This window comes from Orcinus orca, chromosome 8 (assembly GCF_937001465.1).
Source record: "Orcinus orca chromosome 8, mOrcOrc1.1, whole genome shotgun sequence".
In the NCBI taxonomy this organism is placed as follows: domain Eukaryota; kingdom Metazoa; phylum Chordata; class Mammalia; order Artiodactyla; family Delphinidae; genus Orcinus; species Orcinus orca.
In genome coordinates this window covers 7708692-7735873 of record NC_064566.1, presented here as the reverse complement: position 1 = coordinate 7735873, position 27182 = coordinate 7708692, and the positions used below count along the sequence as shown (strand labels likewise).

General features: G+C 52.4%; 1 protein-coding gene across 1 annotated transcript in view; it reads left to right on the top strand.

Annotated features, from left to right (window-relative positions):
• LOC101278285 (solute carrier family 22 member 11) overlaps window positions 1–26957 on the top strand; it is a 46484-nt gene extending 19527 nt beyond the window's left edge. Inside the window, 2 exon segments of the mRNA XM_049713421.1 lie at window positions 25444–25647; window positions 26191–26957. Of these exon segments, the coding sequence (XP_049569378.1) occupies window positions 25444–25647; window positions 26191–26254 (268 nt within the window). The 3' untranslated portion in view covers window positions 26255–26957.
• The last annotated feature ends 225 nt before the right edge of the window (window positions 26958–27182 follow it).

The following is a 27182-nucleotide window of genomic DNA, read 5'->3' as shown; positions in this document are numbered from 1 at the left end:
CAAATTCTTCCAAAAATTTGCAGAGGAAGGAACACTCCCAAACTCATTCTATGAGGCCACCATCACCCTGATACCAAAACCAGACAAAGATACTACAAAAAACAAAAATTACAGAATATAGATGCAAAAATCCTCAAAAAAATACTATCAAACAGAATCCAACAACACATTAAAAGGATAATACACCATGATCAAGTGGGATTTATCCCAGGGATGCAAGGATTCTTTAATATATGCAAATCAATCAATGTGATACACCATATTAAAAAACTGAAGAATAAAAACCATATGATCATCTCAATAGATGCAGAAAAAGCTTTTGACAAAATTCAACACCTATTTATGATAAAAACTCTCCAGAAAGTGGCCATAGAGGGAACCTACCTCAACATAATAAAGGCCCTATACAACAAACCCACAGCAAACATCATTCTGAATGGTGAAAAACTGAAAGCATTTCCTCTAAGATCAGGAACAAGACAAGGATGTCCACTCTCGCCACTATTATTCAACATAGTTTTGGAAGTCCTAGCCACAGCAATCATAGGAGAAAAAGAAATAAAAAGAATACAAATTGGAAAAGAAGAAGTAAAACTCTCACTGTTTGCAGATGACATCCTTAGGGAATCCTAAGGATGTCACCAGAAAGCTACTAGAGCTAATCAATGAATTTGGTAAAGTTGCAGGATATAAAATTAATGCACAGAAATCTCTTGCATTCCTATACACTAACAATGAAAGATCAGAAAGAGAAATTAAGGAAACAATCCCATTCACCTTTGCAACAAAAAGAATAAAATACCTAGGAATAAACCTACCTAAGGAGGTAAAAGACCTGTACTCAGAAAACTATAAGACACTGATTAAAGAAATCAATGATGATACAGATGGAGAGATATACCATGTTCTTGGATTGGAAGAAACAATATTGTGAAAATGACTATACTACCCAAAGCAATCTACAGATTCAATGCAATCCCTATCAAATTACCAGTGGCATTTTTTACAGAACTAGAGCAAAAAAATCTTAAAATTTGTATGGAGACACAAAAGACCCCCAGTAGCCAAAGCAGTGTTGAGGGAAAAAAACGGAGCTGGAGGAATCAGACTCCCTGACTTCAGACTATACTTCAAAGCTACAGTAATCAAGACAATATGGTACTGGCACAAAAACAGAAATATAGATCAATGGAACAGGAGAGAAAGCCCAGAGATAAACCCACACACATATGGTCAACTAATCTATGACAAAGGAGGCAAGGATATACAATGGAGAAAAGACAGTCTCTTCAATAAGTGGTGCTGGGAAAGCTGGACAGCTACATGTAAAAGAATGAAATTAGAACACTCCCCAACACCATACACAAAAATAAAGTAAAAATGGATTAGAGACCTAAATGTAAGACCAGACACTATAAAACTCTTAGAGGAAAACATAGGAAGAACACTCTTTGACATAAATCACAGCAAGATCTTTGATCCACCTCCTAGAGTAATGGAAATAAAAACAAAAATAAACAAGTGGGACCTAATGAAACTTAACAGCTTTTGAAAGCAAAGGAAACTACAAACAAGATGAAAAGACAACCCTCAGAATAGGAGAAAATATTTGCAAATGAATCAACCAATAAAGGATTAATCTCCAAAATGTATAAACAGCTTATACAGCTCAATATTAAAAAAACCAACAACCCAATCCAAAAATGGGCAGAAGCCCTAAATAGACTTTTTTCCAAAGAAGATATACAGATGGCCAAGAAGAACATGAAAAGCTGCTCAATATCACTAATTTTTAGAGAAATGCAAATCAAAGCTACAATGAGGTATCACCTCACACCAGTTAGAATGGGCATCATCAGAAAATCTACAAACAACACATGCTGGAGAGGGTGTGGAGAAAAGGGAACCCTCTTGCACTGTTGGTGAGAATGGAAATTGATACAGCCACTATGGAGAACAGTATGGAGGTTCCTTAAAAAACTAAAAATAAAATTACCGTATGACCCAGCAACCCCACTACTGGGCATATACCCAGAGAAAACCATAATTCAAAAAGACACATGCACCCCAATGTTCATTGCAGCACTATTCACAATAGTCAGATCATGGAAACAACCTAAATGCCCATCGACAGACAAATGGATAAAGAAGTCGTGGTACATATATACAATGGAATATTACTCAGCCATAAAAAGGAACGAAGTTGGATCATTTGTAGAAACGTGGATGGATCTAGAGACTGTCATACAGAGTGAAGTAAGTCAGAAAGAGGAAAACAAATATCATATATTAACACATATATGTGGAACCTAGAAAAGTGATACAGATGAACTGGTTTGCAAGGCAGAAATAGAGACCCAGATGTAGAGAACAAACGTATGGACACCAAGGGGGTAAAGTGGCGGGGTGGGGGGCGTGTGGGGTGGAATGAACTGGGAGATTGGGATTGACTTATATACACTAATATGTATAAAATAGATAACTAATAAGAACCTGCTGTATAAAAATAAAATTAAATTAAATTTAAAAATTAAAAAAAAAAGATTTTAAATAAAAAGAAAGCAAGAATCTCGGGACTTTCCTGGTGGTGCAGTGGTTAAGAATCCACCTGCCAATGCAGGCGACACGGGTTCGAGCCCTGGTCCAGGAAGATCTCACATGCCATGAAGCAACTAAGCCCATGCACCACAACTACTGAGCCTGCGCTCTAGAGCCCGTGCTCCGCAACAAGAGAAGCCACCACAATGAGAAGACCGTGCACTGCAACGAAGAGTAGCCCCTGCTCGCCGCAACTAGAGAAAGCCCGCACGCAGCAACAAAGACCCAACACAGCCAAAAATAAAATAAAATTTAAAAATTAATTAATTAATTAAAAAAGAAAAGAGGAACAGAGCTGGACAACTTATGTTTGATATAATAGAATCAAGAATTCAGATAGAGCCATGCATAAATGATTAATTGATTCTCAGCCAAGGTGCCAAATGAATTAAATCGGGAAAGGATAATCTTTTATGGCAAAGGATGCTGGAACAGCTGGATAGCCATAGAAAAAAAGAGAAAAGAAAAAAGAAAAGAAAAGGAGAGAGAAAGAGGGAGGGGCAGGAAAGAAAGAGAGAGAAAGGAAGAAAGAAGGAGGGAGGACGGGAGGAAAGAAGGAAGGAAGGAAGGAAAAGAAGAAAGGAGGGGAGAAGAAACTCAACCCTACTTCACACCGTAGGCAAAAATGAACTTTAACTTTTTTTTAATTTATTTATTGGCTGCATTGGGTCTTTGTTGCCGCGCGCGGGCTTTCTCTAGTCGCGGCGAGCAGGGGCTACTCTTCATTGTGGTCCGCGGGCTTCTCACTGCGGTGGCTTCTCTTGTGGAGCATGGGCTCTAGACATGCCGGCTTCAGTAGTCGTGGCTCACGGGCTCTAGAGCGCAGGCTCAGTAGTTGTGGCCCACGGGCTTAGTTGTCCCGCGGCACGTGGGATCTTCCCGGACCAGAGCTCAAACCCGTGTTCCCTGCATTGGCAGGCGGATTGTTAAACACTGCACCACCAGGGAAGTCCCCCCAAATTAACTTTAAATGTATCATAGACCTAAACATAAGAGTTAAAATTATAACACTTTTAGAAGTTTAGAAAACAGGAGAAAATCTTAGCCACCTTGGGCTTGGCAAAGATATCTTCAATAGAACACAAAAAATGAGCGATAGAAGAAAAAAATGATATATTGGATTTCATAAAACAGAACTTCTGCTTTCCAAAGAGACTGTTACAAAAATAAAAAGGCAAGCCACAAACTTTGGAGAAGACATTTGAAAAATCTATATTTGACAGAGGACTTCTATCTAGAAAAGATAGAGAACACTTACAACTCAACAATAAAAAAAAGATCATCCAATTTTAAAACAGGGCAAAAGGTTTGAACAGATGCTTCACCAAAGAGGAACTAGGGAAGACAAATAAGCATATGAAAAAATGCTCTACACCATTAGGAAGATGCAAATGAAAACCGCCGCAAAATGCCACCACACTCCCAAGAAGGGCAAAAATGTAAAAGACCGGGCTTCCCTGGTGGCGCAGTGGTTGAGAGTCCGCCTGCCAATGCAGGGGACGCGGGTTCGTGCCCCGGTCTGGGAAGATCCCACATGCCGCGGAGCGGCTGCGCCCGTGAGCTATGGCCGCTGGGCCTGCGCGTCCAGAGCCTGTGCCCCGCAATGGGAGAGGCCACAACAGTGAGAGGCCCGCGTACCGCAAAAAAAAAAAAAAAAAGAAAAATGTAGAAGACCAAGCGTTGGTGAGAATGGAGAACAGCGTGGCAGTTTCTTAAAAACTTACACCTATGCCAGCCACGTGACCCAGACACTCCGCTGTTTTTTTTTGTTGTTTTTTTTTTTCGGTATGCGGGCCTCTCACTGTTGTGGCCTCTCCCATTGCGGAGCACAGGCTCCGGACGCACAGCCTCAGCGGCCATGGCTCACGGGCCCAGCCACTCCGCGGCATGCGGGATCCTCCCAGACCGGGGCACGAACCCGTGTCCCCTGCATTGGCAGGCGGACTCTCAACCACTGCGCCACCAGGGAAGCCCACTCCACTGTTTTTATTTACCAACAGCAATGGGAGGATTCGCCCCCTCGACGACACGCGCTTGGGGGTTCACAGCAGCTTTATTTGCAACTCCCCAAATCTGGAAACGACCCAAATGTCAGTCAGCAGATGAACAGGTAACAAAATTTGCTATATCTATACAATGAAATACAAATGACATGTACTTTTACAACATGTTAGAAAACACAAACTAATCTTTAGGGACAGAAAGCAGATTAGCGGTTGCCCAAGACAGGGGGAGGGGAGGGAAGGAGGGATTTCCAAGGTGCAACAGGGAATCTGGGGTGATGGATACCTTCATTATCTTGATTGTGGAGGTGGTTTCACAGGTGCGTGGATACGTCAAACAGCATTAAATTGCACACATTTTTTGTAAACTTAAATAAGTACAGTCAATTATCCTCAAGAAAACTGTAAGTAAATTTAAAAATTATAATCAAACAAACACTCATGTATTTAAGAAATCCGGCCTTGCAAGTACTCAGCAGCCTCCTGGGTGGCCCCCCGACCTGTGACCCAAGGTAACCGCTAGCCTACATTCTCGTGTTTTCCTCATAAATGTGCCGCCTACTCACACATTCCTCAACGGCACGCTGTTTGGTGACAACAGCATGGAATCCCGTAGTCTTCAGCCACTTCTTTCAACAACAGTGTTATGTGTTTGAGATACAACCTCGCCGATGATTGATCATGGCTGTGGTTTGCTCCTTTTCTCCCCTTTATTCATTCATTAAGCTTGAAAGCAAACCTCAGGCAGCAGCGAATCTGCAGGGGGACAGCTCCCAGCTCAACTGAGGCCACAGGTGCCTGGCAGGAGGCCAGTGTAGCCCAGGGGCATGAGTATGGGGAACAGAGTGGGCTCTGGGGTCACGCAGGTGGCAGGGCTCAGTCCCTGGGGCCAGTGTCTGTGAGGAGGACTGTTGACTCTACTCTTGGTGAGAAGGGGCCATGCAAGGCTTTAAGTGGAGGGCTGATGGGATCTGACCTGATTCTGGAAGATGCTCTGGCTGGGAGAAGGGAATGGGTGACCAGGCGGGGGACTGGGGCAGGGAGACCCATTCAGGGCTACCAGGTCCGGGCAGGAGGTGACTGGCTCGCCTGGGGTGCCAGCAGTACCCCCTGGGGGAGTGGTCAGGGAAGGGGGGGGCGTGATTTGCAGGAAGAGCCCTTTTTATTTGCTGAAAGGTCAGGAGTGGAATTTGAAAGAGGAATTGCCGAGACTTTGTGCGGTGTGTCTGAATGACCGCCTGGTGGCGTTTTACCGAGAGGGTGACGTGTTTTCCCCGAGGGGAGAGTGAGGGTTGTGAACTCACACATCTGGGGAGACGAGGCAGGTGGAGAACCCAAGGGGGGTGGGGGCCGTGACCACCCAGACCCAACCACTGTCGCCCTGGAGCTTGTGAGCCCAGGGGTGCCAGTCAGTCAGAGGTCACAATTTTTATGTGAAATCTCCAAAATGTTCAACGTTGGCTCAGTTGTTGAAAGCACAGCATTTGGGCCAGAGGCGTCTGGAGGAGACAAGCCACTCTCCTCTTCCAGCCTCACCAGCCTGGATGCTCAGCTCCTTCCCCATCGGGCGTGAGGCTCCTCCCTCCTCCGTAAGGTCATCCTGACCATCAGCTGGGCCCCCCCCCCCCGTTGCCCCCACACCCTCTTGGTTTCTTTCATCACCCTTAGAATCTGTCTTCATGAAATTAGTGATTGGGGAGGCAGTAGAGATGTGGCCCCCTCCCTCCACCCTGCAGGCTGGAACGCTTCTGTCTTGTTCTCACCACATGCCCAGAGCTTTGCTCCAGGGCCCAACTCAAGGTACCCAATAATTGTTTGTTGGGTGAATGAATGACGAGTGAATGAATGAATGAATGGGAGAGAAGAGAGTGAGGAGGCCGAAGAGAACGCCCCGTTGTTCAGTGGGGTTTCCATCCCGTTTGCCTCCACCTGCCGAAAGCCTCACCCTTCCTGGGGTCCATGGGGACAGCCCCCAGCAACCCCCAAGTTAGAGTGTGGACCCACCACCCATCCACAAACACCCCCTTTCCCACCCCCCTCCTCCTGGCACAGATGTCAGAACTCGCTACCCGCCCACGCCCCTCTCTCCCCACGGCATCATCGTGTTCTCTGGGCCCTCACTGGGTCCACCAAAGCCCTCTCCGGGGACATTTCTAAGGAAAATGGAGAAGGAAAATCAGCCCTCTTTGGGGGTGGAGAAGCAAGAATTGACGTCCTGGGGTGGTGGCTGCCACGCTTTCCCCTGTGTGGAGGAAACAGATCTGCAGCAAGAATGAAGCCAAGAGAGAAGTGGAAACAAGGGACAGAGGAGGGATGCAGCCCCCAGGCCCCCAGTGCAACTCTCCCCCTCGTCTCATGTGGGCTGGGGACAGTGCTGGTCCCAACCCAAAGCCTGGCGATGCTGTGCTGGGGTCCTGGGCCTGGCACAGAGGGTGGGGGCAGGGCACCCACAGGAGCCATGCGTGTCCCTTCAGGCTCAGTGGGTGGCAGGGGCCCTGCTGAGGCTGTGTGCCCAGCTGGGTCCCCGAGGAGGTGCTAATGGAGCACCAGTCACACATGTCCTCACAGCTGAGAACTGACTTCTCAGGGTACAGCTGTCTTGGCTTGGGAAACTCCCTAGGCTAGGTCACGCGGGCCAAGGTGAGACCCTGAGGACACCAGTTTTTGCAGGAGAAACAGCAGCAAAAGAGAAGACAGAATGATCCTGGGGCGGGAGAAAACTGCTGAGAGAGGGTAAGGCGGAGGCTGCCCAGCGAACCCAGAGGCAAGGGCATCCAGCAAGCAAGGCTGTCCAGTTCCACCCGGGCATGTTCTCATGGCAGCCGGAAAACATGCCCTCTGTCTCCTTAAGCCTCTAGGATTTAGGCAAATGGTGCATATGTGTGTGGGCACATGTGTGTGTGTTTGTGTAAATAAAGGCTGGGGGCTGACATTCAGTTTCCAAGGTACAGACCCAGCCAGGATAGAACCATAGGAAATCATAAGCCTGTGGTAGACAGTGACTCCAGCAGGACAGGAAGTAACCAGGAGCCAGGAGCCCACCTTCACCCTCCCCGCAAAACCCTCCTTCATTTTGTTCAAATAGCACAGATGGGGAGAGAGTCCAAAGGTCCAGTCCCCCTGACATCTGCATTACAGATGTTCTTCCTCGAAAAAGAAAAGTTCTTCGTTAAAACCGTCAAGCAACATTAGTTATATGTGAAAAGATGAATGACTTAGATTTACGCCAGCCCCACTCCATGGTGTACAGTTTAGTCCCTGTCCTTCAAACAACATCTATCCCTGCCTGATCGGACTCTGGACCCAACCCCACTCCCTATGAGCCCTTCTCAAGTTGGTCTCTGGGGTTCCCTGAATGTGTCGTCATGGTCAAAAACAAATGATGATGGTGATGTTGATGATGAGGATGGTGACATTAATAACAGGCATTCACTGCTTGTCAGGGACTGTTACAAGTGCTCTACATAAACTGATTTAGTCCTCACAGAGCTTTATGAGATCAGAACTATTATCATCCCCATTTTACAGAGGAGGAAACTGAGGCTTAATGCCTTTTCTAAGGCCACACAGATTGGGCACAGCAGGAATTCAAATCCAGACAGCCTACTCCCGAATCTGTGTGAGTAACCATCGAACCACACTGCCTCTCGTTTCAGGAGAATTCAGGGGTTTGTTAAAACCACGGCCGGCACTGGCTACTCTGATCTCAGGCCGTGCGTGTCTCATCCACAGAAGCAGAAAAGAAAGCTTCTGACTGCACGGTGTGTTTGCACATTGCCGGCCAAATCCTGCCACTGTGTTTTACAGTGAAATGAGAGGGATTTTGCCAAAATCCACGCACGCTTTCACTTACACTCCCCGCAGCTTTTCCTTGCATCCACCTAAAATTACTCTTCTTAACAATAGGCTACAGGGCTTCCCTGGTGGCGCAGTGGTTAAGAATCCGCCTGCCAATGCAGGGGACACAGGTTCGAGCCCTCATCCAAGAAGATCCCATGTGCCGCGGAGCAACTAAGCCCATGTGCCACAACTACTGAAGCCCTCGCACCTGGAGCCTGTGCTCCGCAACAAGAGAAGCCACCGCAATGAGAAGCCTGCGCACTACAAGGAAGAGTAACCCCCGCTCGCTGCAACTAGAGAAAGCCCGCGCGCAGCAACAAAGACCCAACACAACAAAAATAAACAAAATAAAATAAATAAATTTATAAAACAGTGGTCCCCAACCTTAAAAAAAAAAAAAAGGCTGCAACTCACAAAATCAAAGAGACAGCGACCAGGCCTTCCTAAGAATGCAGCTAAACCAGCGTATGACTTACTCAGTAAAGATGCTGAAATCCTAAAGGCCGAGAACCAGGGGGGCCAGCAGGGGTGGTCCGGACCCCTGGCACAGGGGCCCCGTGACACAGGTTCCAGGGAAATCGTGCAAGGGCTGGGGGCGCCAGCCGTTTACATCCAGCCTTGTTAAAATGTGCCAGCTGGTCGCTGCCAGCTGTGGTCAAGACCCTGCGCAGAGCGGGGCAAAGTTCATCCTGTTTGAGCGGCTCGCATTCTGACGAGCCTTATTCCGACTGGCTGGTTAACATCTCCCCATTGAATTTTAACGTGAAATATCTTTTTGACGCAGCAAGGAGAGCGAAGTCCCTTTGGTGAAGGCAGGCTAAGCTTGCAGGAGCTGCCAGGCACGTGAAAGGGAAGGAGCCGGAGCCACGGCTGCCCAAAGCTCTCCTTGACCTACTTAGAGCTGATCTGTTCCATGGGCCAGAGGAACCCCGGGGAGGGGGAGGGGAAGGGGGAGGGGAAGGGGAGGAGGAGGGAGGGGGAGGGAGGGGGAGGGAGGGGGAGGGAGGGGGAGGGAGGGGGAGGGAGGGGGAGGGAGGGGGAGGGAGGGGGAGGGAGGGGGAGGGAGGGGGAGGGGTGGCTCCTGGGAGGCCGAAACAAACGGGGGGCTGTGACCAGGGCTGTGGCAGCCCGCACACGGGGGCCAATTAAAACCATGCTATACTTACCCCCAAGCTTTGGCCGCCTGCCCGAGATGCTGCCGAGCCAGTGGCCCGCAGCCACTCCACCACTGTGCGGCCTCCGCGTGGGCGGTGGGTGCGCACAGGTGGCCCAGCCTCGCCTGCTCCCGGGGGTCAGCAGCCTAGAAGCCAGAGGAAAATGCATTTCAACGCAGCCAGTGCCTCCGACTGCTCGGGAGAGATGCCTGGGGCAGGAAGCAGGGGTTCTCTTGATGAGTGCCCACTGGATACCAGGCAGGTGCCACACGCGGTGCCCCAGAGGTGGAAACGGGTGACTCTGGAAGTTAGCTTGGAGGGAAGGCTACTTTTCTGTCTGGTAAAACCTTTTATTGGGCCTTTTGGCTACAGAAGGAGAAGAGGTCAAGCTGGCAGCACCAGGAAGTAAATGGATCTCTTCCCCGGCCCCGGAAGGGCTATGAGAGGGATTGATTTGGGGCTCCCTCTAAGGAGGTTCTGAGGTTCTGAGCTAGGGGAAGGGGGCCCTTGGGCTCAAGGAAGAGAGGATGTGAGGGAAGGAGCTGCTGATCTGACGGAGCAGGAGCCCAGGGAGAGGGGCAAGGATGCTGAGGCAAGGATGCTACCTGGTGGCCTCCTTTGCTACCCAAAAGCCTTAAGCCAATCTCAGGAGTTAAAAACATAAACACTGGAGCTGGACAGACCTGGATTGGAGTCCTGATTCTGCCACAGAGTAGCTGTATGACCCAGACTTAGCTCTATGAGCCTCAGTTTTCACATCTCTAAAAATGGGTATAAGAATCATATATCTAATTAAAAGCGTTGTCAGAAGGATTAAATGAGTTATTACAAGAAGAGGACTTAGAATTATGCCCAACACATATAAAGACTCAATATATCACTTATATGTGGAATCTAAAAAAGGAAAACTTAGAGAAACAGAGTAGAATGGCGGTTACCAGGGGCTGGGGGCATAGGGGAAATGGAAGATGTTGGTTAAAGGGTACAAACTTCCAGTTATAAGATTAACAAGTTTGGGGATCTAATATACAGCATGGTGATTATAGCTAATAATACCGTATCATAGGGCTTCCCTGGTGGCGCAGTGGTTGAGAGTCCGCCTGCCGATGCAGGGGACGCGGGTTCGTGCCCCGGTCCGGGAAGATCCCACATGCCGTGGAACGGCTGGGCCCGTGAGCCATGGCCGCTGAGCCTGCGCGTCCGGAGCCTGTGCTCCGCAATGGGAGAGGCCACAGCAGTGAGAGGCCTGCGTACCACAAAAAAAAAAAAAAAAAAAAACGTATCATATGCTTGAATGTTACTAGGAGAGTAGATCTTACACGTTCTCACCACAAAAAGGAATGGTAACTATGTGACGGGATGGAGATAGCAGCTAATATATGGTGGTCCTCATTTTGCAATTATAAAAGTATCGAATCAACACATTGTACACCTTAAACTTACACAATGTTACTTGTCAATTACATTTCAATAAAGCTTGGTGGGGGGAGCATTAATGAGACCGTTAGATATCATCATCATCATCGTCATCGTTTGGAAAAAGTAACACCCAGGAGACCAGATCTTCAGAGGTTCTGGAGAAGGAGTTAGAATTCCAGGCATCACATGTATTGGGGGCTCTAATTACTTGGACACTCTGGCAGCGGGAGACGGTGAGGACCCCCAAAGAACCATGACTTCTTGTCCTGAAAACAACCTTGTGAAGTGGGGGTTATGATGCTCTATTTACAGATGAGGGAAACAAAAAGGTCCTGAGAGCCCAAATTCAAACCAAGACCATGAAGACCGCACAGCCTCCCTGCATCCTGCCTGGGCCCTGGTCCTCATGCTGCGTCCTGCTGTGAGCACCGTGAGGGGCACAATGACTTAGTCCGGGCCCTTGGGAAGCGTGCAGCCCATTACCCAACAGAGGGAGGAGCTGGAGGATCCTCCCGTGGGCAGGGGGCTGCGGTGGAGGTGGGCAGGGACAGGGAGGACGAAGCGTGGAGGGATGGTGGCAACGGCCCTCAGATAGAAGAAATGGCTCACAAGGGAAGACGGGTGCAGGGCATTTCAGGCCATGTGAAGGAGGCGCCAAAGTGAAGGCTCTGAAGATGGGCTGGGGAGGGGGGCTCTGGCTGGCTTGGCCTTGTCTCTGAAGCGCTCGGGAGTCATCGGAGGCTTTGAGTAAGGGTGACGAGCCGGAGCCTGCAGACACCTTCAGAGGGACCGACTGAGGCTGTCCTCCCAGAATTGCCATCTGGTCTCAGAGCACTTGAGGGAAGGGAGGACAGTGGAGTTCAGGTGCTGCTTTATACTCTGTCCCAAGTGCTGGGGATCCCGGAGGCATAAGCAAACTCAGCTGGCTGTGGCTGCCACCTCCTCCAGCCGCCTGCCTGGATGCAACCAGCCTTCCTGGCCACCGGGGACTTTGCTGAGTCACTGACAGTGAGCACTCCTACTGGCCTTTCTCCTGCCTGGCCTGGGACCAAGGGCAGCTGCTGTCACCGCAGGACATTGGGGCTGGGAGGAATCACAAAAAGCCTGCTGCACCATCTGGCCAGAAAGGTCCATGGCGCATCCCCAGGTCCAAAAAAACACATAAAAAAAGACAAAAGGAAACATGTTGTTGAACAGCTTGCCTGTGCCCATTTTCGGAAAGTACGTGATCTTACTGGTCACAACCCCCAGTATTTACCAGGGCTGGCTCCGGAGCGGGGATGCCACACATTCCTGCAACAGCACCTCCCCTGGTCCCTTCGCCCCAACTGCCTGACCTCTCTGCTCCTTGACCTTCCCTCCACCCGCCGCTCACCCCCACGGTCATGATCCAGACTCTCTTTCACTGGAACCTTGTCTTCCAGGTCTCTAAACACTGGAGACCAAGGGCTCAGCCTCAGACCTCATCTTCCTGCTGTGAAAGGTCACTCCCCAGGTGAGCTCAGCCAGTCCTGGACTTGAAATGCCTTTCAGCCCTCGTTATCCCCACATACCAACTCTCACTGCATAGCGACCTCCAAGAGACAGGTCAGGTTTTGTTTATTTTGCTTTTTGGTTTTTCGGTTTTTTTGGCCGCACCACGCGGCTTGCGGGATCTTAGTTCCCCCACTAGGGATCGAACCCGTGCCGCCTGCAGTGGAAGCACAAAGTCCTAACCACTGGACCACCAGGCAATTCCTAGACAGGTCAGTCTTATCTCATCCAAAGCCAGACAGTTCGCTACCCCCTCAAACTCGCTTCACCCCAGTGTTCTCCATCTCAGTAGATGGCCCCCCATTTACCAGCCCGACCACAGGGTCAACCTTCCCTCCCCTCTCTGCACCCACACCCAACCCAAAATAAAACAATATACCCCGAGTCTAAGCATTTCTCCCACCTGCCCTAATGTCCTAGAGCTGACCCTTGTCTTTGCTCACGGGGACACCAGCCCTGAGGACCCCCTCCTACCCTGCTCCTTTTTCAGTGCATTCTCCACACAGCAGCCAGAGGGATCTTTTTAAAACATGTCAGACCACATCGCTCCCCTCCTCAAGACCCTATAAGGATCTATATGCTCTGGCCCCATAACTGCTCACCTCATCCTACTCTCACTCCATTCCATCCCCGGCCTCCTTACCAAGCCTTGAGCACACCAGGCACACACCCACCCCAGGGCCTTTGTATTTGCTCTTCTCTCTTCCAGGGATGTTCTATCCCCAGGCATCTGTGTGCCTTGTCCCCTTACCTATTTGTGTCTCTTCCAATGTCACCTCCACAGAGAGGTCTTCCCTGACTGCCGTGTCTAAAGGAACCCCCTCACTCTTACCCCTTATGCCACCTTGTTCCTCTCCATGGCATGACCACTACTCATCATTGGATTATATTCATCTATTTTTTGGTTTGCTTCCCCTCCCCCAGCGGCATGGCCTCCACGGAGCACAAGGGCAGGTACTTAGCTTGTTTGTTCTCTGCTGCATCCCCAGTGCCAAGAGCAGTGGCTGGTGCGTAATCAATGCTCAGTGAAGAATGAATGTCCACAACAGTAAGAGAAAAGCACCCTTGATATCCTCTAAGAGATCAAGGAAATGATGCCACCCATGAAACAAGAAGTGGAAGTTAGGAAACAAGAACAGGCAGTTGTAGGAAGGACCAAATAGTAATTTGGAAATGAAAAGTATAAATTCTGAAATTAAAATTCCCACAGTTTGAAAATCAGAGTCTCAACTGAAGGACTGAAGAGCAGAATGAGTTCAAGTAAAGAGCAGCTCAGTGAGCTGGATGCTGGCGTGGAACACCTCCCACCAGGAGGAGGTTGATTCTGATGAATTCTGGAATGTGTTTGTGTTTGTAGTGTGCACTTTAAGTATTTGCTCATTCATTCAGTCCACACTTGCTGAGTGCCTCCTAAGTGCCAGGCTTTGCTCCGGGTGAAGGGGATACAGCAGTGAGCAAAACTGACCAGGCCCCCACTTCCAAGGAGCTTACATTCTAGCAGTGGGAAGCCAGACAACAAGGGAATCCATGAGTAAAAGATGAAATGTGCTGGATGGCGGGAAGGGCAATGGGGAGAAGAGAAGCAGGAAAGGAGGCTGGGGAGTGTGAGGTTGGGGGCAGTTAACATTTAAATAGGGGGTCAGAAATGAACTTATTTACAAAACAGAAATAAATAGAGTCACAGATGTAGAAAACAAACCTATGGTTACCAAGGGGGAAAGGGGGTGAGGGATAAAGTGGGACATTGGGGTTGACATATACACACTACTATATCTAAAATAGATAAATAATAAGGACCCACTGTATAGCACAGGGAATTCTATTCAATACTCTGTAATGACCTATATAGGAAAAGAATCTAAAAAAGAGTGGATATATGTATATGTATAACTGATTCACTTTGCTATACAGTAGAAACTAACACAACATTGTAAATCAACTATACTCCAATAAAATTTTTAAATAAATAAATAGGGGGGTCAGGGAGGGCCTTGCTGAGAATGAGACTTCTTCACAAAGACTTGGATGAAGTGAGCTGTGTGCCTCTCTGGGAGAAAAGGGTTCCTGGAAGAAGGAACAGCAAGTGCAAAGGCCCTGAGGCAGAGACATGGAGCAACAGGAGGAGGCCAGTGGGGCTGGCGTGGATGCAGGAAGGACAGGAGAGGAGCTTACAGAGATAGCAGAGGCTGACAGTGAGGGGACTTTGACTTTCACTCTGTGTGAGATGAGGAGGCACTGCTGGGTTTCCTGCACAGCAGTGACACAGTCTGATGGAAGCTGACGAAATAAAAATTCACATCTTAAGGCAAGACAAGAAAAATTTTAACATAAAACTTTTTCTCTGCCCTCTGGCCTCCTCCCTCCCCATGGTGTGCATAGTGCCCCCACGTTCTGTGTGAACCAGACCTCCCCAATGGCAGAGGCACCTGCTCAACCATAAAGATCCAGTTTTCTCCTTCTGGCACCAGCCCTGTAACTCCTTAGAAGATAACATTCTTTTCTCAATCCTGTAAGGGGTCAGGATGACCCACCACTCACCCTGTATAGCCCAGAACAGACTGGTCAGATGGCCTGGGGAGACACTGGGCCACACCTAATGGAAGTTCTTAGCTTAAATACTTACAACCATATTAAGGTTACTGGCTATATTACTTGTATTCCGTCTATTTATAAGATTACTGTCTCTTGCATTACCCAATGTATGACTGAGCCTCTGATAGAATTAGTGATGATTAGGTGACTTGAAACAATAGACCAAGCATCGAGTTCTGTAAGATCAATGACTGTAACAGTGTAACTCTAGGTATGGGAAGAAGTGACAAGAGGGCACAATTTCCTGGACCATAAAAGACTAATGAGACAGGCAGCCCAGAGGCTCTTGGCTACTGTTAACAGGGCCTAGTCCAGGAATAGCACACTGAGTGGCCTGTCAATGGAATCCTCGCCTGACCTGGGAATGAGCATTCCTAGCGCCATGGGACAAATTGGTCACAGAGCGCCTCCTAAGCCTTGGTCGAAATTAAGTCCCAAAGGGAAGGGATTGTGAAATAAAGAACGTTGCCTACCATCCAGTTCTACAAGAATCCAGCCGTTTGCCACTGCAGTCTCTGACCTACAGTAACCCTAAAAAAAATGCAGGGCAAAGATCAAGATGAAGCACTTTACGCTTGGGAAAACGTGCAGAACGGGCCTTTGGCTAATGAGCTATTTTCAGGAGAAATTTTTTATGAACTCGGATTCTTGCACCTTCTCACATTTAGAAAAGCATTAACTAAGATGTCTGTTCCTCGTGACTAACGGCAACCGTTTCCTGAGATGTGTGCTCAATTGCAGGTTCCCGCTGCGCCAACATCACGTCTATACCGGCCTCCCCCTTAAACTCTTCAGAACAGTCCTTAGAGCTCTCTCAGAGACTGTCTCCCAGGTTATAATCCTCAGTTTGGCTCAAATAAAATTTTCCATTTCTTTCGTCGGTTGACACTGATAAATTTTTTTTGTTAACGAAGTAAGACAGAATCCCTCTATCTGCGTGCGTGTGGAGGATAGATGGCAGAGGCTCAAAGGTGGAGGAAGGGAGACCAGTGAAGAGGCCCTTGCAATGATCCAGGGAAACACGGCAGCAGCTTGGGCCACGGGGGTAGCAGATGGGGAGGGGAGAAGTGGGCATGGCCCAGGCATGGCTTTAAGGTCAAGCCAACAGGACATCCTGGCAAATGGCATATGAAGTATGACAGGGATGGCTCCAGGGTTTTTTCCTGAGCAGCTGGAAAGATGGAGTCCCCGACCGCTGAGACAGGAAAGGCACAGAGAAGCATGTTTACAGGGAGCTCAGCTTTGGCCTCGGTAATTGTGGGACGTCTGTTAGGCCTATTAGAAAGTGATTAAAGATAACTGAGGTGATACAAAGTTTATTTAACACTTCACGGATAGACCTAGAGATTATCATACTAAGTGAAGTAAGTCAGACAGAGAAAGAAAATATATGATATCACTCATACATGGCATCTAATTTTTTTTAATTATACAAATGAACTTATTTACAAAACAGAAAAGGCTTCACAGATTTCGAAAACAAACTTGTGGTGACCGAAGGGGAAACGTGGTGGGCAGGGGTAGGGATAAATTAGGAGCTTGGGATTAACATACACACACACTACTACATATAAAATAGATAACCAGCAAGGACCTATTGTATAGCACAGGGAACTCTACTCTATATTCTGTAATAACCTATATGGGAAAAGGAATCTGAAAAAGAATGAGTATATGTATCTGTATAACTGAATCACTATGCTGTACACTTGAAACTAACACAACAACAAACTATAAAATTAACTATAGATCAACTATACTCCAATAAAATTTTTTTTAAATGGTGAATTAGATAAAAATTTCAAAAAAAACCCCACAACACTTCATGACGTGGACCATCTCCATTCAGAGAACTGCAAAATGAGGGAGGGGGAAGGCAGGAAGCTTTACAAAATAAGGAATAAAGAACAGGATGCGAAAAGTAGAAAATATCAGATTGGCTGGGACCACATAGTGAACCCTGTTTGGAATGAGAAGCAACAAGGCAATAAGTATAAAGCCCAGGGTTGGCTTGTCGTCTGGGGACCGGCTGACTGCATACACTGCATTTCTGGTCAAGCGGAGCACTTACAGGGGCATGCATGTTATCAAAGTTTTCCTTTGTTGCCATGGCACCCCCAGCAGGAGCAGCTCCATCTGGGGCCTTCTGTATTTCAACAGGCCCCTACGTTTAGGGGGTTGGATTAAAGTCTAGCATTCCAACAAGAGGTCCTTGAAGAGGTGAACTGTCCCAAAGATAGAGGAGAGAGACTGAGAAGAGGACCAAGTACTGAGCCCCGTGACCTCAAGGGTAAGAGTGTGGGGAGAAGACGAGGAATCAGTCAAAGAGACTGAGAAGCGGGGGAGGGGGAGGAGAGCCGGGCAAGCCCTGGGGCCCAGGGAAGAAGGGTCTTATGAAAAGAGAAGTCTCAGAGGCTGTGATGGCTCAAGTAAGATGAAAATAGAAAGTGGCGCTGAACTCGCTGTAGGGACATCATTGGTGACCATGGGGTGACAGGGCAAAAACTTGATGAAGATGAATCCAAAAAAGAATGGGCAGAGAGATTGGAGATGGGTGTCGACAAGCCTTTTATGGAACTGTACAGTAAATAGAAGCAGAAAAAGAGGGTGGCAGCTGAAGAGAGATGTAAGGTTGAAAGTGAGGGGAGCTTTTTTGAGGACTGGAGAAAAAAGCAGCATGTTTGTACATTGATGGGAATTGTCCAGTAGGGAGGGAAAATCAGGTGCCAGGGAGGAAGGGGAGTCTTGAAAAGGTGGAGAGGTGGGCTGCAGGGCACACAGGGAGGAGCTGGCCACAATGAGAGGGGACGTGTAGGGCATTTACGGTGGCAGGATGGAAGGCAGAATGTTGGGGCACCAAGGCCTGTTGGCTTCGGTGAGAGACTCAGACTGTTGGTTTCTGATGGCTTCTATTTTCTTAGTGAAATAAGGAGAAAAGACATTTATTGAGAGGACAGAAGAGGAGGTGGGAGGTTTGAAGGGAGGAGATGGTATAAAAGAGCTCCTAGTTTGTGTGTTCAAATATAAGGCTAACAGAAATAAAATATGTCACTGCCAAACCACAACAGAAGAAAAATAGAACAAGAAAAAGCAATGGATTCCACAGAAAATAGGAACAAGGAAAAGATTTAAAGGGAAAATATGGTAAAGAAGAAAAAGCATCAAAAGGCCAAACATGACCATAACCACAATAAATGTGAATAGGCTAGAATCACTAGGTAAAAGGCAGAGGCTTTTCATTTGGACTTTACAAAAGGAGATGTTAAGCTTAGTTTGCATTCCAGGCTTATGAAGCAGAACATACAATGACTAAAATAGAGTCTGGAAGTATTCACTCCAAATTGTTACCAGTGGTGATCACTGGTTGGTGAGTTTAGGAGAGATCTTTGTTTTCTTTTTACCTTTCAATATGTTTTGAATTTTTTGGAAGGGGCATACATTAATTTTATTATCAGGAGAAAAAAAGAAGTTGTTTTTAAAAACAGCTGAAGCACGTCTTCATGGAACCTTTGTTTGCTGTCCAAACCTGGGTTCCAAAGATGCTCTTAAGAAGGGTCCCTGCCTAACATGAACTGGATGGAATTGAGGCCAGCTGGACAATAACAGAAGGGTGCAGGACAGTGTGAAGAGGGGGGCTCCACTGCCCACTCTGAGCTCCACGGGGAGGCAGGAATAATCAAGGAGAGCTCTCTGGAGGAGGAGGCTCTTGTAGTACATGGAGGATGTGGCCCAAGGGTGAGCCTGGAGATAGCATTCTAGGCTAGGGGCACTGTCTGAGTAAGGGCAGGAGCCCACTGAGCCAGCACAGGGTGCATGTGGGAAGCAGTGGGTGAATTGGGGTACAGAGGCCAGGGAGGCGAGGAGGTTGTACCTGTGAGCTACATGAATGGGCCAAGGGAAGAGTGGGCAAGACAAAAGGAAGCAGTGGGAGGGGAGATATTCTTAAAATAGGTGGGCCTCATGCTCCAAAGCACATGAGAATAAATGGCTGGGTCACCATCACTGCTCCATTGCCCACTCTCTACCTGCCACACGTCACACACACACTTGAACACACTCATGTACATATATGTGCACATACATCTATACACTCATGCACACACACATGCACACACATTCATGCACCACGTGTGTACACACATCCATGCACTCATGTATACATGCACACACATTTTTTGCCCTTTTGTGGCCTCTGGCCCTTTAGCCTGGAGAATTAACTATTGCAACCACGGGGCGGGGGGGTGTCTCTTGGCTCAGGTCCAATCTTTCTTGACCTCCCCCCCAGCATGCATTGCTTCCCCACCCCCGCCCTGGCCATGGGATACATTGGCTAGCTGCTGCTGAGGGGGTGCCCCCTGGCTTTTAAGCAGGATTTGACAGGAGGGTTTTGCAGTGTGGGAGATGGGTTGCAGGGACAGGAACAGAGGCAGGAAGACCAGGGAAGGGACAGCTGTGGAGACAGAGAGGTGGTGGAGGAGAAGTTAGTAGGGCTTGGCCACTGGAGGGGTTGGGAAGTGAGTAACAGGAAGCATGAAACAAGACACGGAATTTGGAAGTGGATTTGGGGAGGGGGCAGAGACCTTGGGGAAACACTGAACTTGAGGAACCCATGGGGTGTCTGGTGACACTAAAAGCCCCATGAAGGACTCAGGAGGGGGTGACCGCAAAGCGGGGCAGCATCAATGACAGTGGACACGTACAAGTGAGGGGACATGGGTGGAGGGCTGGGTCACACTGGCTGGGACGCGCGGTGCTTGGATGTCTGCCGGTGACTCAGCCTACACACACACAGGAGTCCTCACGGCGCACGATGTCGTACCAGCCCCCAGATTAAGAGGACCCCGGGCAATGCTTCTCCTGGGTCAGCCCTCAGCACCGGCAGAGCCAGGCCAAGGGGCAGCAAGGATGCTGGGGGCGGCGGCAGCCTCACGGCAACCAGGGCAGAGCAAGGCCTCCCAGCCCACATGGGGCAGGAGCTGCCGTGCCTTTGAATTTGCACCTCCCTCAGAGCCGGGTTAAACTGACCAAGGAAATGATTACTAACCCCTCTTCCACAGCGTCACCTGGACACAGTAACTCCAGCCTGGGTGCCTTCAGCCTCCTCTTTCCCCACTTCCCAAATTCAGCTTCTCCCAGAGATCCAGGGGCAGCTGCGTCTCTGGGGAGATGCCGGTGGCTTCAGGGTCACACCTCACAGACTCAGGTCCCCGTCGGAGCCACCCTGAGTGACGGCGGCTGAGCAGGCGCTCGGATACCTGCGGGCCAGGTCTGCGAAGCGGGCGCCACTGCCATGCCCCAGGTGGCCTGGCTGGCGGAGCAGGAGATGCCACGGGGGAGGCAGGCCCCTCACGTCAGCCCCTCTGCCCTGGGCCGGCCTCTGTGAAGTGGGCACCTCCACTGGCCCCCTGGGCAGGCTCCATGGCCTTTTCCGAACTCCCAGACTGAGTGGGCAGCCTGGGCAGGTTCCAGGTTCTCCAGATGGTGGCCCTTGTGGTCCCCACCATGTGGCTTACCACTCAGAATATGCTGGAGAATTCCTCGGCCACCATGCCCAGCCACCGTGGCTGGGCGCCCCTCCTGGACGACAGCACTACCCAGGCCACTGTCCCCAGGGCCCTGGACCCTGAGGCCCTCCTGGCCGTCTCCATCCCACCGGGTCCCAACCACGAGCCCCACCAGTGTCTCTGCTTCCGCCAACCACAGTGGCAGCTCCTGGCAACTCCTGCAGCCACCAACTGGAGCGAGGCTGCCACAGAGCCACACGTGGATGGCTGGGTCTATGACCGCAGCACCTCCACCAGCGTGGCCAAGGTGAGGGCCTCCCCCAAGACCCTCCCCAGGTCCTAGCACCTTAGAGGCCAAAGTCACAGATTACAGTTGGCTGGACTCAAAAATGGCCCAGTCCCAGGAGGGACCCGCCACCCCTGGCCTCCACACTCACAGGTGGCTTCTGGCTCCTCCTCGGCCACATTGCCCTACAGGGGTTGGTGGCAGGAATGAGCCTGCAGACGGACACTGTCCCCAGGCTGTGGAAGAGCTGGTGGTACTAGAGCAGGTCTGATACCCAGGCGGCCCTACTGCTGCAACTCGGGCAGCTCTCTCCACCCAGGAGTCTCAGGGGACTCAGGGGAGAGTCGCTGGGTTCCCAGAGGCAGGATCCAGCAAATGAGGGAGAGCGGGAGAGGCGGCCCATCCCAGCAGGCAGAAGGGGCCTCTCTGTGGAACGGGAGGGATGCGGCCTCGGGAAAGCGGGGGGAGGTGCCAGCGTTGCGTGGCTGCTGCCGAGGGGCCAAAGCAAAGGAGGCAGGTGAGGCCAGAGAGGGCTTGATCCTGGACCTGTGGGCAGTAGGGAGCCATGGAGGGGCTTAGGCAAGGGGTGACAGCCCCAGAGGTCACCAGGCCGGCCGCCCGGCCCCAGTGCCCTGGGCCTTCCCATCTGGCTCCTCTGCGCCCTCCGCCCCTCCAACCTGGGCTATCCAGCCTCCTGAGCTCAGATCCTCTTCCTCTCCCACCAGGGGGACCTGATGTGTGACTCCGAGGCCCGGAAGCCCACGGCCCAGTCCATCTACCTGGACGGGATCCTGGTGGGAGCTGCTGTGTGCCGCCAAGCCTCTAACAAGTGAGGCCCCCTTTCCCCTCACTGTCCCTGTGCTCCCAGACTCCTGGCCCTGAGTGGCCCTGAACTGGCCTCTTGCAGCCGGCCTGGGGAGAAAACTCCGCTTGCAGTGGAAATACCTGCTCCCGGGTCTCGCTCTGACACCCTCCAGCTGTGCCGCTGAGCAAAGCTCAGCCCCTCTCCGGGCCTCGGTTTCACTGACCCTCCTCTGCGGCCGTGAAAGGTCATTGCCCTCATCAAACGTTCACTGCTAAAACCTGCTCAGCAACGTGCCTGCCTTCCGCTGCTGCTTGGCTGCCCCTGCTGACAGGAAGCTCACCCCCTGCCCAGCGCCTTCACTCCTGCCTGGGCCGCGGGGGCGCTGCCCACGAGCCCTCCCTCCACGGACGCAGAATGTGGGTCTGGCCCTGAGAGGCACTTTAGCACCGCTATGCTCAGCGGGCGAGCGTAGGGTGGGCACACCACGGACCCGGCCGCCCTCCCCGTGCGTGTGCCGCACGTTTGGACTCGGGCTGGTGCTGACCTGGAGCTACTTTCCGACGGCCATGTGGGGCACGGCAGCAGCTTTCCTCCACCCCTTCACCGTGTACCGCCTCTTCCGCTTCCTGGTGGCCTTCGCCGTGGCGGGCGTCACGATGAACACCGGCACTCCCCATAGGTCCCCCGACCCGGGCCGTGCAGGGGAGGCTCGTGCAGCCTCCCAGGCTGACCCACTTGTCTCCTTGCAGTGACGGAGTGGACATCGGCGCAAGCCCGTGCCTTGGCAATGACTTTGAAAGCCCTGGGCTTCAGCTTGGGCCCGGTCCTGATGGCCGCAGTGGCCTACGGCGTGCGCGACTGGGCGCTGCTGCGGCTGGCGGGCTCCGACCCCTTCTTCCTCTGCTTCGTGTACCCCTGGTGGGTGCTACCCTTCCCCCTCCTCGGAGGAGATAACTGCCCACCCTCCCCCCGGGGCGCAGAGGGCCGGGGTGCAGGAGGCTGGAGGGGAGCCACGGGAGCCTGGTACAGCCACAGCTCACCCACTCAACCCAGGGCTTCTTCCCCTGCTCCTCCCACGTGTCTCCACTCCCTCCGCCTTCTTTCCCATCACCTGTCGGCCCTTTCCCCTCTCCGGTCATCGCCTGCCTTGGCAAGTGTGCCTCCAGGCACGTTTTCTGAGCCCCTCCTTCGTGCCAGGCATGGCAGCACTAGGCCAGATGGGGGATGGGATGCAAAGATCCAGCACGCGCGCGCGCGCACACACACACACACACACACACACACACACACACACACACACACCCCACTCCCAAAACACAGCCACAGTCAGCCTTACGTACTGACACTATTGCTAGAGGACAAGGACCACAACCCAATTGTCAGAGGGGGCCCTGGTTCCTCCACACAGGGCTGACACATGGGAGGCTAGGAAATGTCTGCACTGACCTGAAATTAATCCGGCATGGCCCTGACCAAGCTCCTGGCACACAGTAGGTGCACAGTAAATATCTGTTGGATGGATGGAGAGATAGATATACAGATAGGCAGACAGATAGATGAGTGAATGGATGGGCGGATGGATGGATGGATGAATAGGTGGGTGGATGGGTGGATGGATGGATGGATGAATAGGTGGGTGGATGGGTGGGTGGATGGATGGATGGCCCTTCAGGGTAGGGCTGAGCCTCACTCATCACATATATATAGGCCCAGCACCTGGTAGTCGCTTGGCCATTGCAGCCACCGCAGAAAGGAGCACAGCAGAGGCCCAGTGGAGGACGGGGCACCTGCACCCGCACTACGAGGAAGGCTGGCTCCACAAATCTCTCCCAGCCCAACAGCCTGGAGCAGAAAAGTTCTTAATATGGAGCCTTTAGCAACTAATTTGCAGTCACTTGCCAGAGCAGGAGGCAATCACATCTCACGCAGCGGCTCTGAGACGGGGCACTCGTACCTGACAGGTGGACTTCTGGGATGGCAGACTGACCCCCATAACAAGAGGGTGAAGGCAAATGTCAGTGATGCAGAGTCCAGGGCACCCCTCCTGGCTCTCTGATGCCGAGGCTGACTCGCGGGGCTGAGCCCCACTTTCCTTGGCAGACAGGCCCACACAGGTGCTATGTGCCCACATGTATTCATTACTCCACTACTTCATCACGTCAACAAATTGCACTGAGAACCACCATGGCGGGGGGACTGGCTGGTGCCGGGGTGACAGCGATGAGCAGCACGGACAGGGTCACTGCCCACGTGGAGCTCGCAGGAAATCCCCTGCATCACAGCATCACAAACCACGCTTGGGGTTTGACGCATCAGTGGGGGATGTGGACCCATCTGAGGATGGGACCCCCTGGCCCCTCAGCTCCCGCCAGCTCCTCTGCCTCTCTTCCAACCCAATTTCTCTTCGTGAGAAGCATCTGCACACACAAACCCACTCCAATGACCCTGCCGCCCTCGCTCTGCTCCCCTCACTTGGCCCCTGCCCAAAAGGGCACCGATGCTCTCTCTCCGGGGATCTCACCTGTGCCCACTGCTCTCCCTCCACACACTGCAGGCCCCCAACCCCCTCCCCTGTCCTGCCGCTCCCCGGCCTCCAGCCACCCGCGTGATGTCCCCATTACCAGTGTCTCGGCATCACGAACGTAGCATCTCCTTACCCCTGCTCCTCCCAGGGCCTCCCCAACGTTGATGGCGGGCCCCCACCCACAGGTACCGGAGTACCTGACACCTGACACCTCCCTCTCCCTCACGGTTGCCGCACCCCTAGTCCAGCAGGTCACAGAGTCTTGCCAACTCTACCTCTAATGTGCGCTTGAGTCCCCCTCTCTCCCCTGCTCTGCAAACCCCCAAGGATCTCAGGGACCCGGTGGCTGTGGGGCAGGCGGCCCCGCCCTGGCTGCTGCTGGGGGCGGGGTGCGGGGGGCAACGTGTCTGGCTGGGGGACCTGAGTCTGGAGGCAGGAGCCTGTGCGCGGTGGTGGGCACGGAGGGGGCTCCGAGGCCTGGATGGTGCAGGGGATCTGGGCTTGATGTTGAGGGGGTGGGAGACAGGTTAGTGTTAGGCCCACCCTGAGCCTGGGCCCTGCCACGGGGAGGGGGCACTGGGATGCCTGAGGCTGGCTGGCACTCAAGAGGCAGCGACTGTCACCGGGCATGCCATTGAGGGCGTCCTTACTGCACGCAGGCCCACCAGCCCTGGGTCCCGGGCGAGGCTGGGGAAGGGCCAGGGGGTTGGGAAGGAGGCAGGAAGCAAGAACAGGGGCCCCCAACCCCAGCCCAAGAGAGGGAGGAGGGAAGAGGGAGAAAGGGTGGCCTGCAGGGGAAGGAGGGTGCCAGAGGGCGCGGCTTCCGCAGCCCCGGAGCCCTGTGCTGCCTCCCCCGACCTCAGCCACCCTGAGCCTCGGCTGCCAGTGAGGCCACTCCTCTGGGCAGAAGGGGACGGGCAGGCTGGAGAGGGGCCTGTGGGAGCTACAGAGGGCGGCTGCCGTCAACGGGAGAGGGCAGTGCGGGACACACTGACCATCGAGGTGAGGCGGGGCTGGGCCTTCCCCCTTGAATCTCTCTTTCACGTGGTCTCAGGGCTGCCCAGGTGCATCCCGACCCAGCCTGACCCACGGCGCCTCTCTGGGCTGAGCAGGGCCGGGCCAGAGTGAGAGGCCAAAGCCACAGGTAGGCAGTGCGGCCCCTCACAGGTGCATCTGTGCGGGCAGGATGACCGCAGTGGGCCTGGGCCAGACGGCAGCCCGAGGGGGAGCCATCCTGGGGCCTCTGCTGCGGCTGCTGGGTGTACACGGTGCCTCCCTACCCCTGCTGGTGTACGGGGCGGTGCCAGTGCCAAGCGGCCTGGCTGCACTGCTGCTGCCCGAGACCCAGAGCCTGCCACTGCGTGACACTATCCCATATGTGTGGAGCCAGTGAGTGGGCCATCCCCTCCACCCTCCGGACAACCCCAGAAGAGGGCAGGCCTGGCAGCCACCCCTACTGCTGGACAGAGGGAGAAGCAGAGGCCCAGAGAGGGATAGGACTGGCCCAGAGTCACACAGCACATTTTTGGGAGATTGGAGACCAAGGGCTGGGTCTCCCGGCTGACAGTATGGACTTTGTCCCCTACCCTTCATTCCACCATTTGAGACCTAAATGCCCTAGCTACCCCCCAGCTCCACCTCGGGAGAGATCAAGGGGAAGGGAGGGTGTAGGACTTTGTGAGAGGGAGAGCTGAGGGTGTGACGGCTGTGCTGCAGGTCCTCACGGGCCCCAGACTCTACTACTAAAGCCCCTAGACATCTATCAAGGCTGTCACTGCACACCCATCCCCCACGATGTGCTCAGGGAGCTCAGTCCTGGGCCCCTGAGAGCAGGGCAGCAGTATCTCCTAAGTCTTCAGGACGGACACATGTCAGGGGTCAGGCGTGACTTGCACCCACGAGACATAACCCCTCCGTGCCTCTCCTGAACAGGGCAGTAAAGAAGGCAACACACAGCACCCAGGGGCGTCCTGTTCTGAAATCCACACGACTTTAGGCCTCCTGGGAAGCCTGCGATGGGATGGCAGGAGGAGGCTCTTCTCTGCGGAAGGAGAGCAAAGGCCTCGGTTTCCAGAGGGCCGGGGGGCTGCCCCTCCAGCCGAGCCCAGCCTCTCACTATCTAAGGAGCCGCCCTGAACACAGAAGGGGCCAAGGAAGGTGTGATTGGCAGGACGCTGCCCGGTACACCATCACCCGACCCTCTCTCAAGGCTGCTGAGAGAGGAGCAGGGGCACGACCCAACCCGACCCTATGCTTCCTCGCCCCTCACCAGCCCTGAGCTCACAGGCTGACGTCAGCCACGCTCAAAACCTCCCCAGCTTCTCACGCCACCCTGAGGGCTCCGCACAAGCGCCCCTCAACTTTACCAGAGAGACGGCTCGGGCCCTCCCCAGCCCCCTCGCTACTCCAGCCACGCAGCCAGGTCTTCTGCCTGGAATGCTTCTGCCACCTTCCCTACCTGACAAATCCCCCGCCTCAGCCTCCCATACCCAGGGCAATGGCCTTGTTCTGGGGCCCAGCGCCCAACCCAAGTCTCCAGTGAAATTCTTACCACGGCTGCGGCCACACGCCTGTGAGTCCCCAGAGGGTTGGGGTGGTCCGCCTCCCCGTGTCCCCAGCTCCCACACAGACCAGAGGGCCATTGGTGCGAGGGAGACGGGAGAGTGAATCAAGGACTGTGCCTCGGCGACTCCAGTGATGAGCCCCAGGGTCTGCCGGCGCAGGGGGTGGCACTTCCTCCCTGGGACGGCCCTTTCCCAGGCCAGCTTCCCTGTCCTGAGTGCCAGCCGAGTGGCTGCCTTTTCCAGCCTCTGCTGTGGGCCAGGCACCGTGCTGGACGCCTCAAGGCATCGTCTCGTTTCATCTTTTCCTGAACGCTTTGTGGTAGATGTTGCCCCATTTTACACACGGGAAATCTAAGGCTC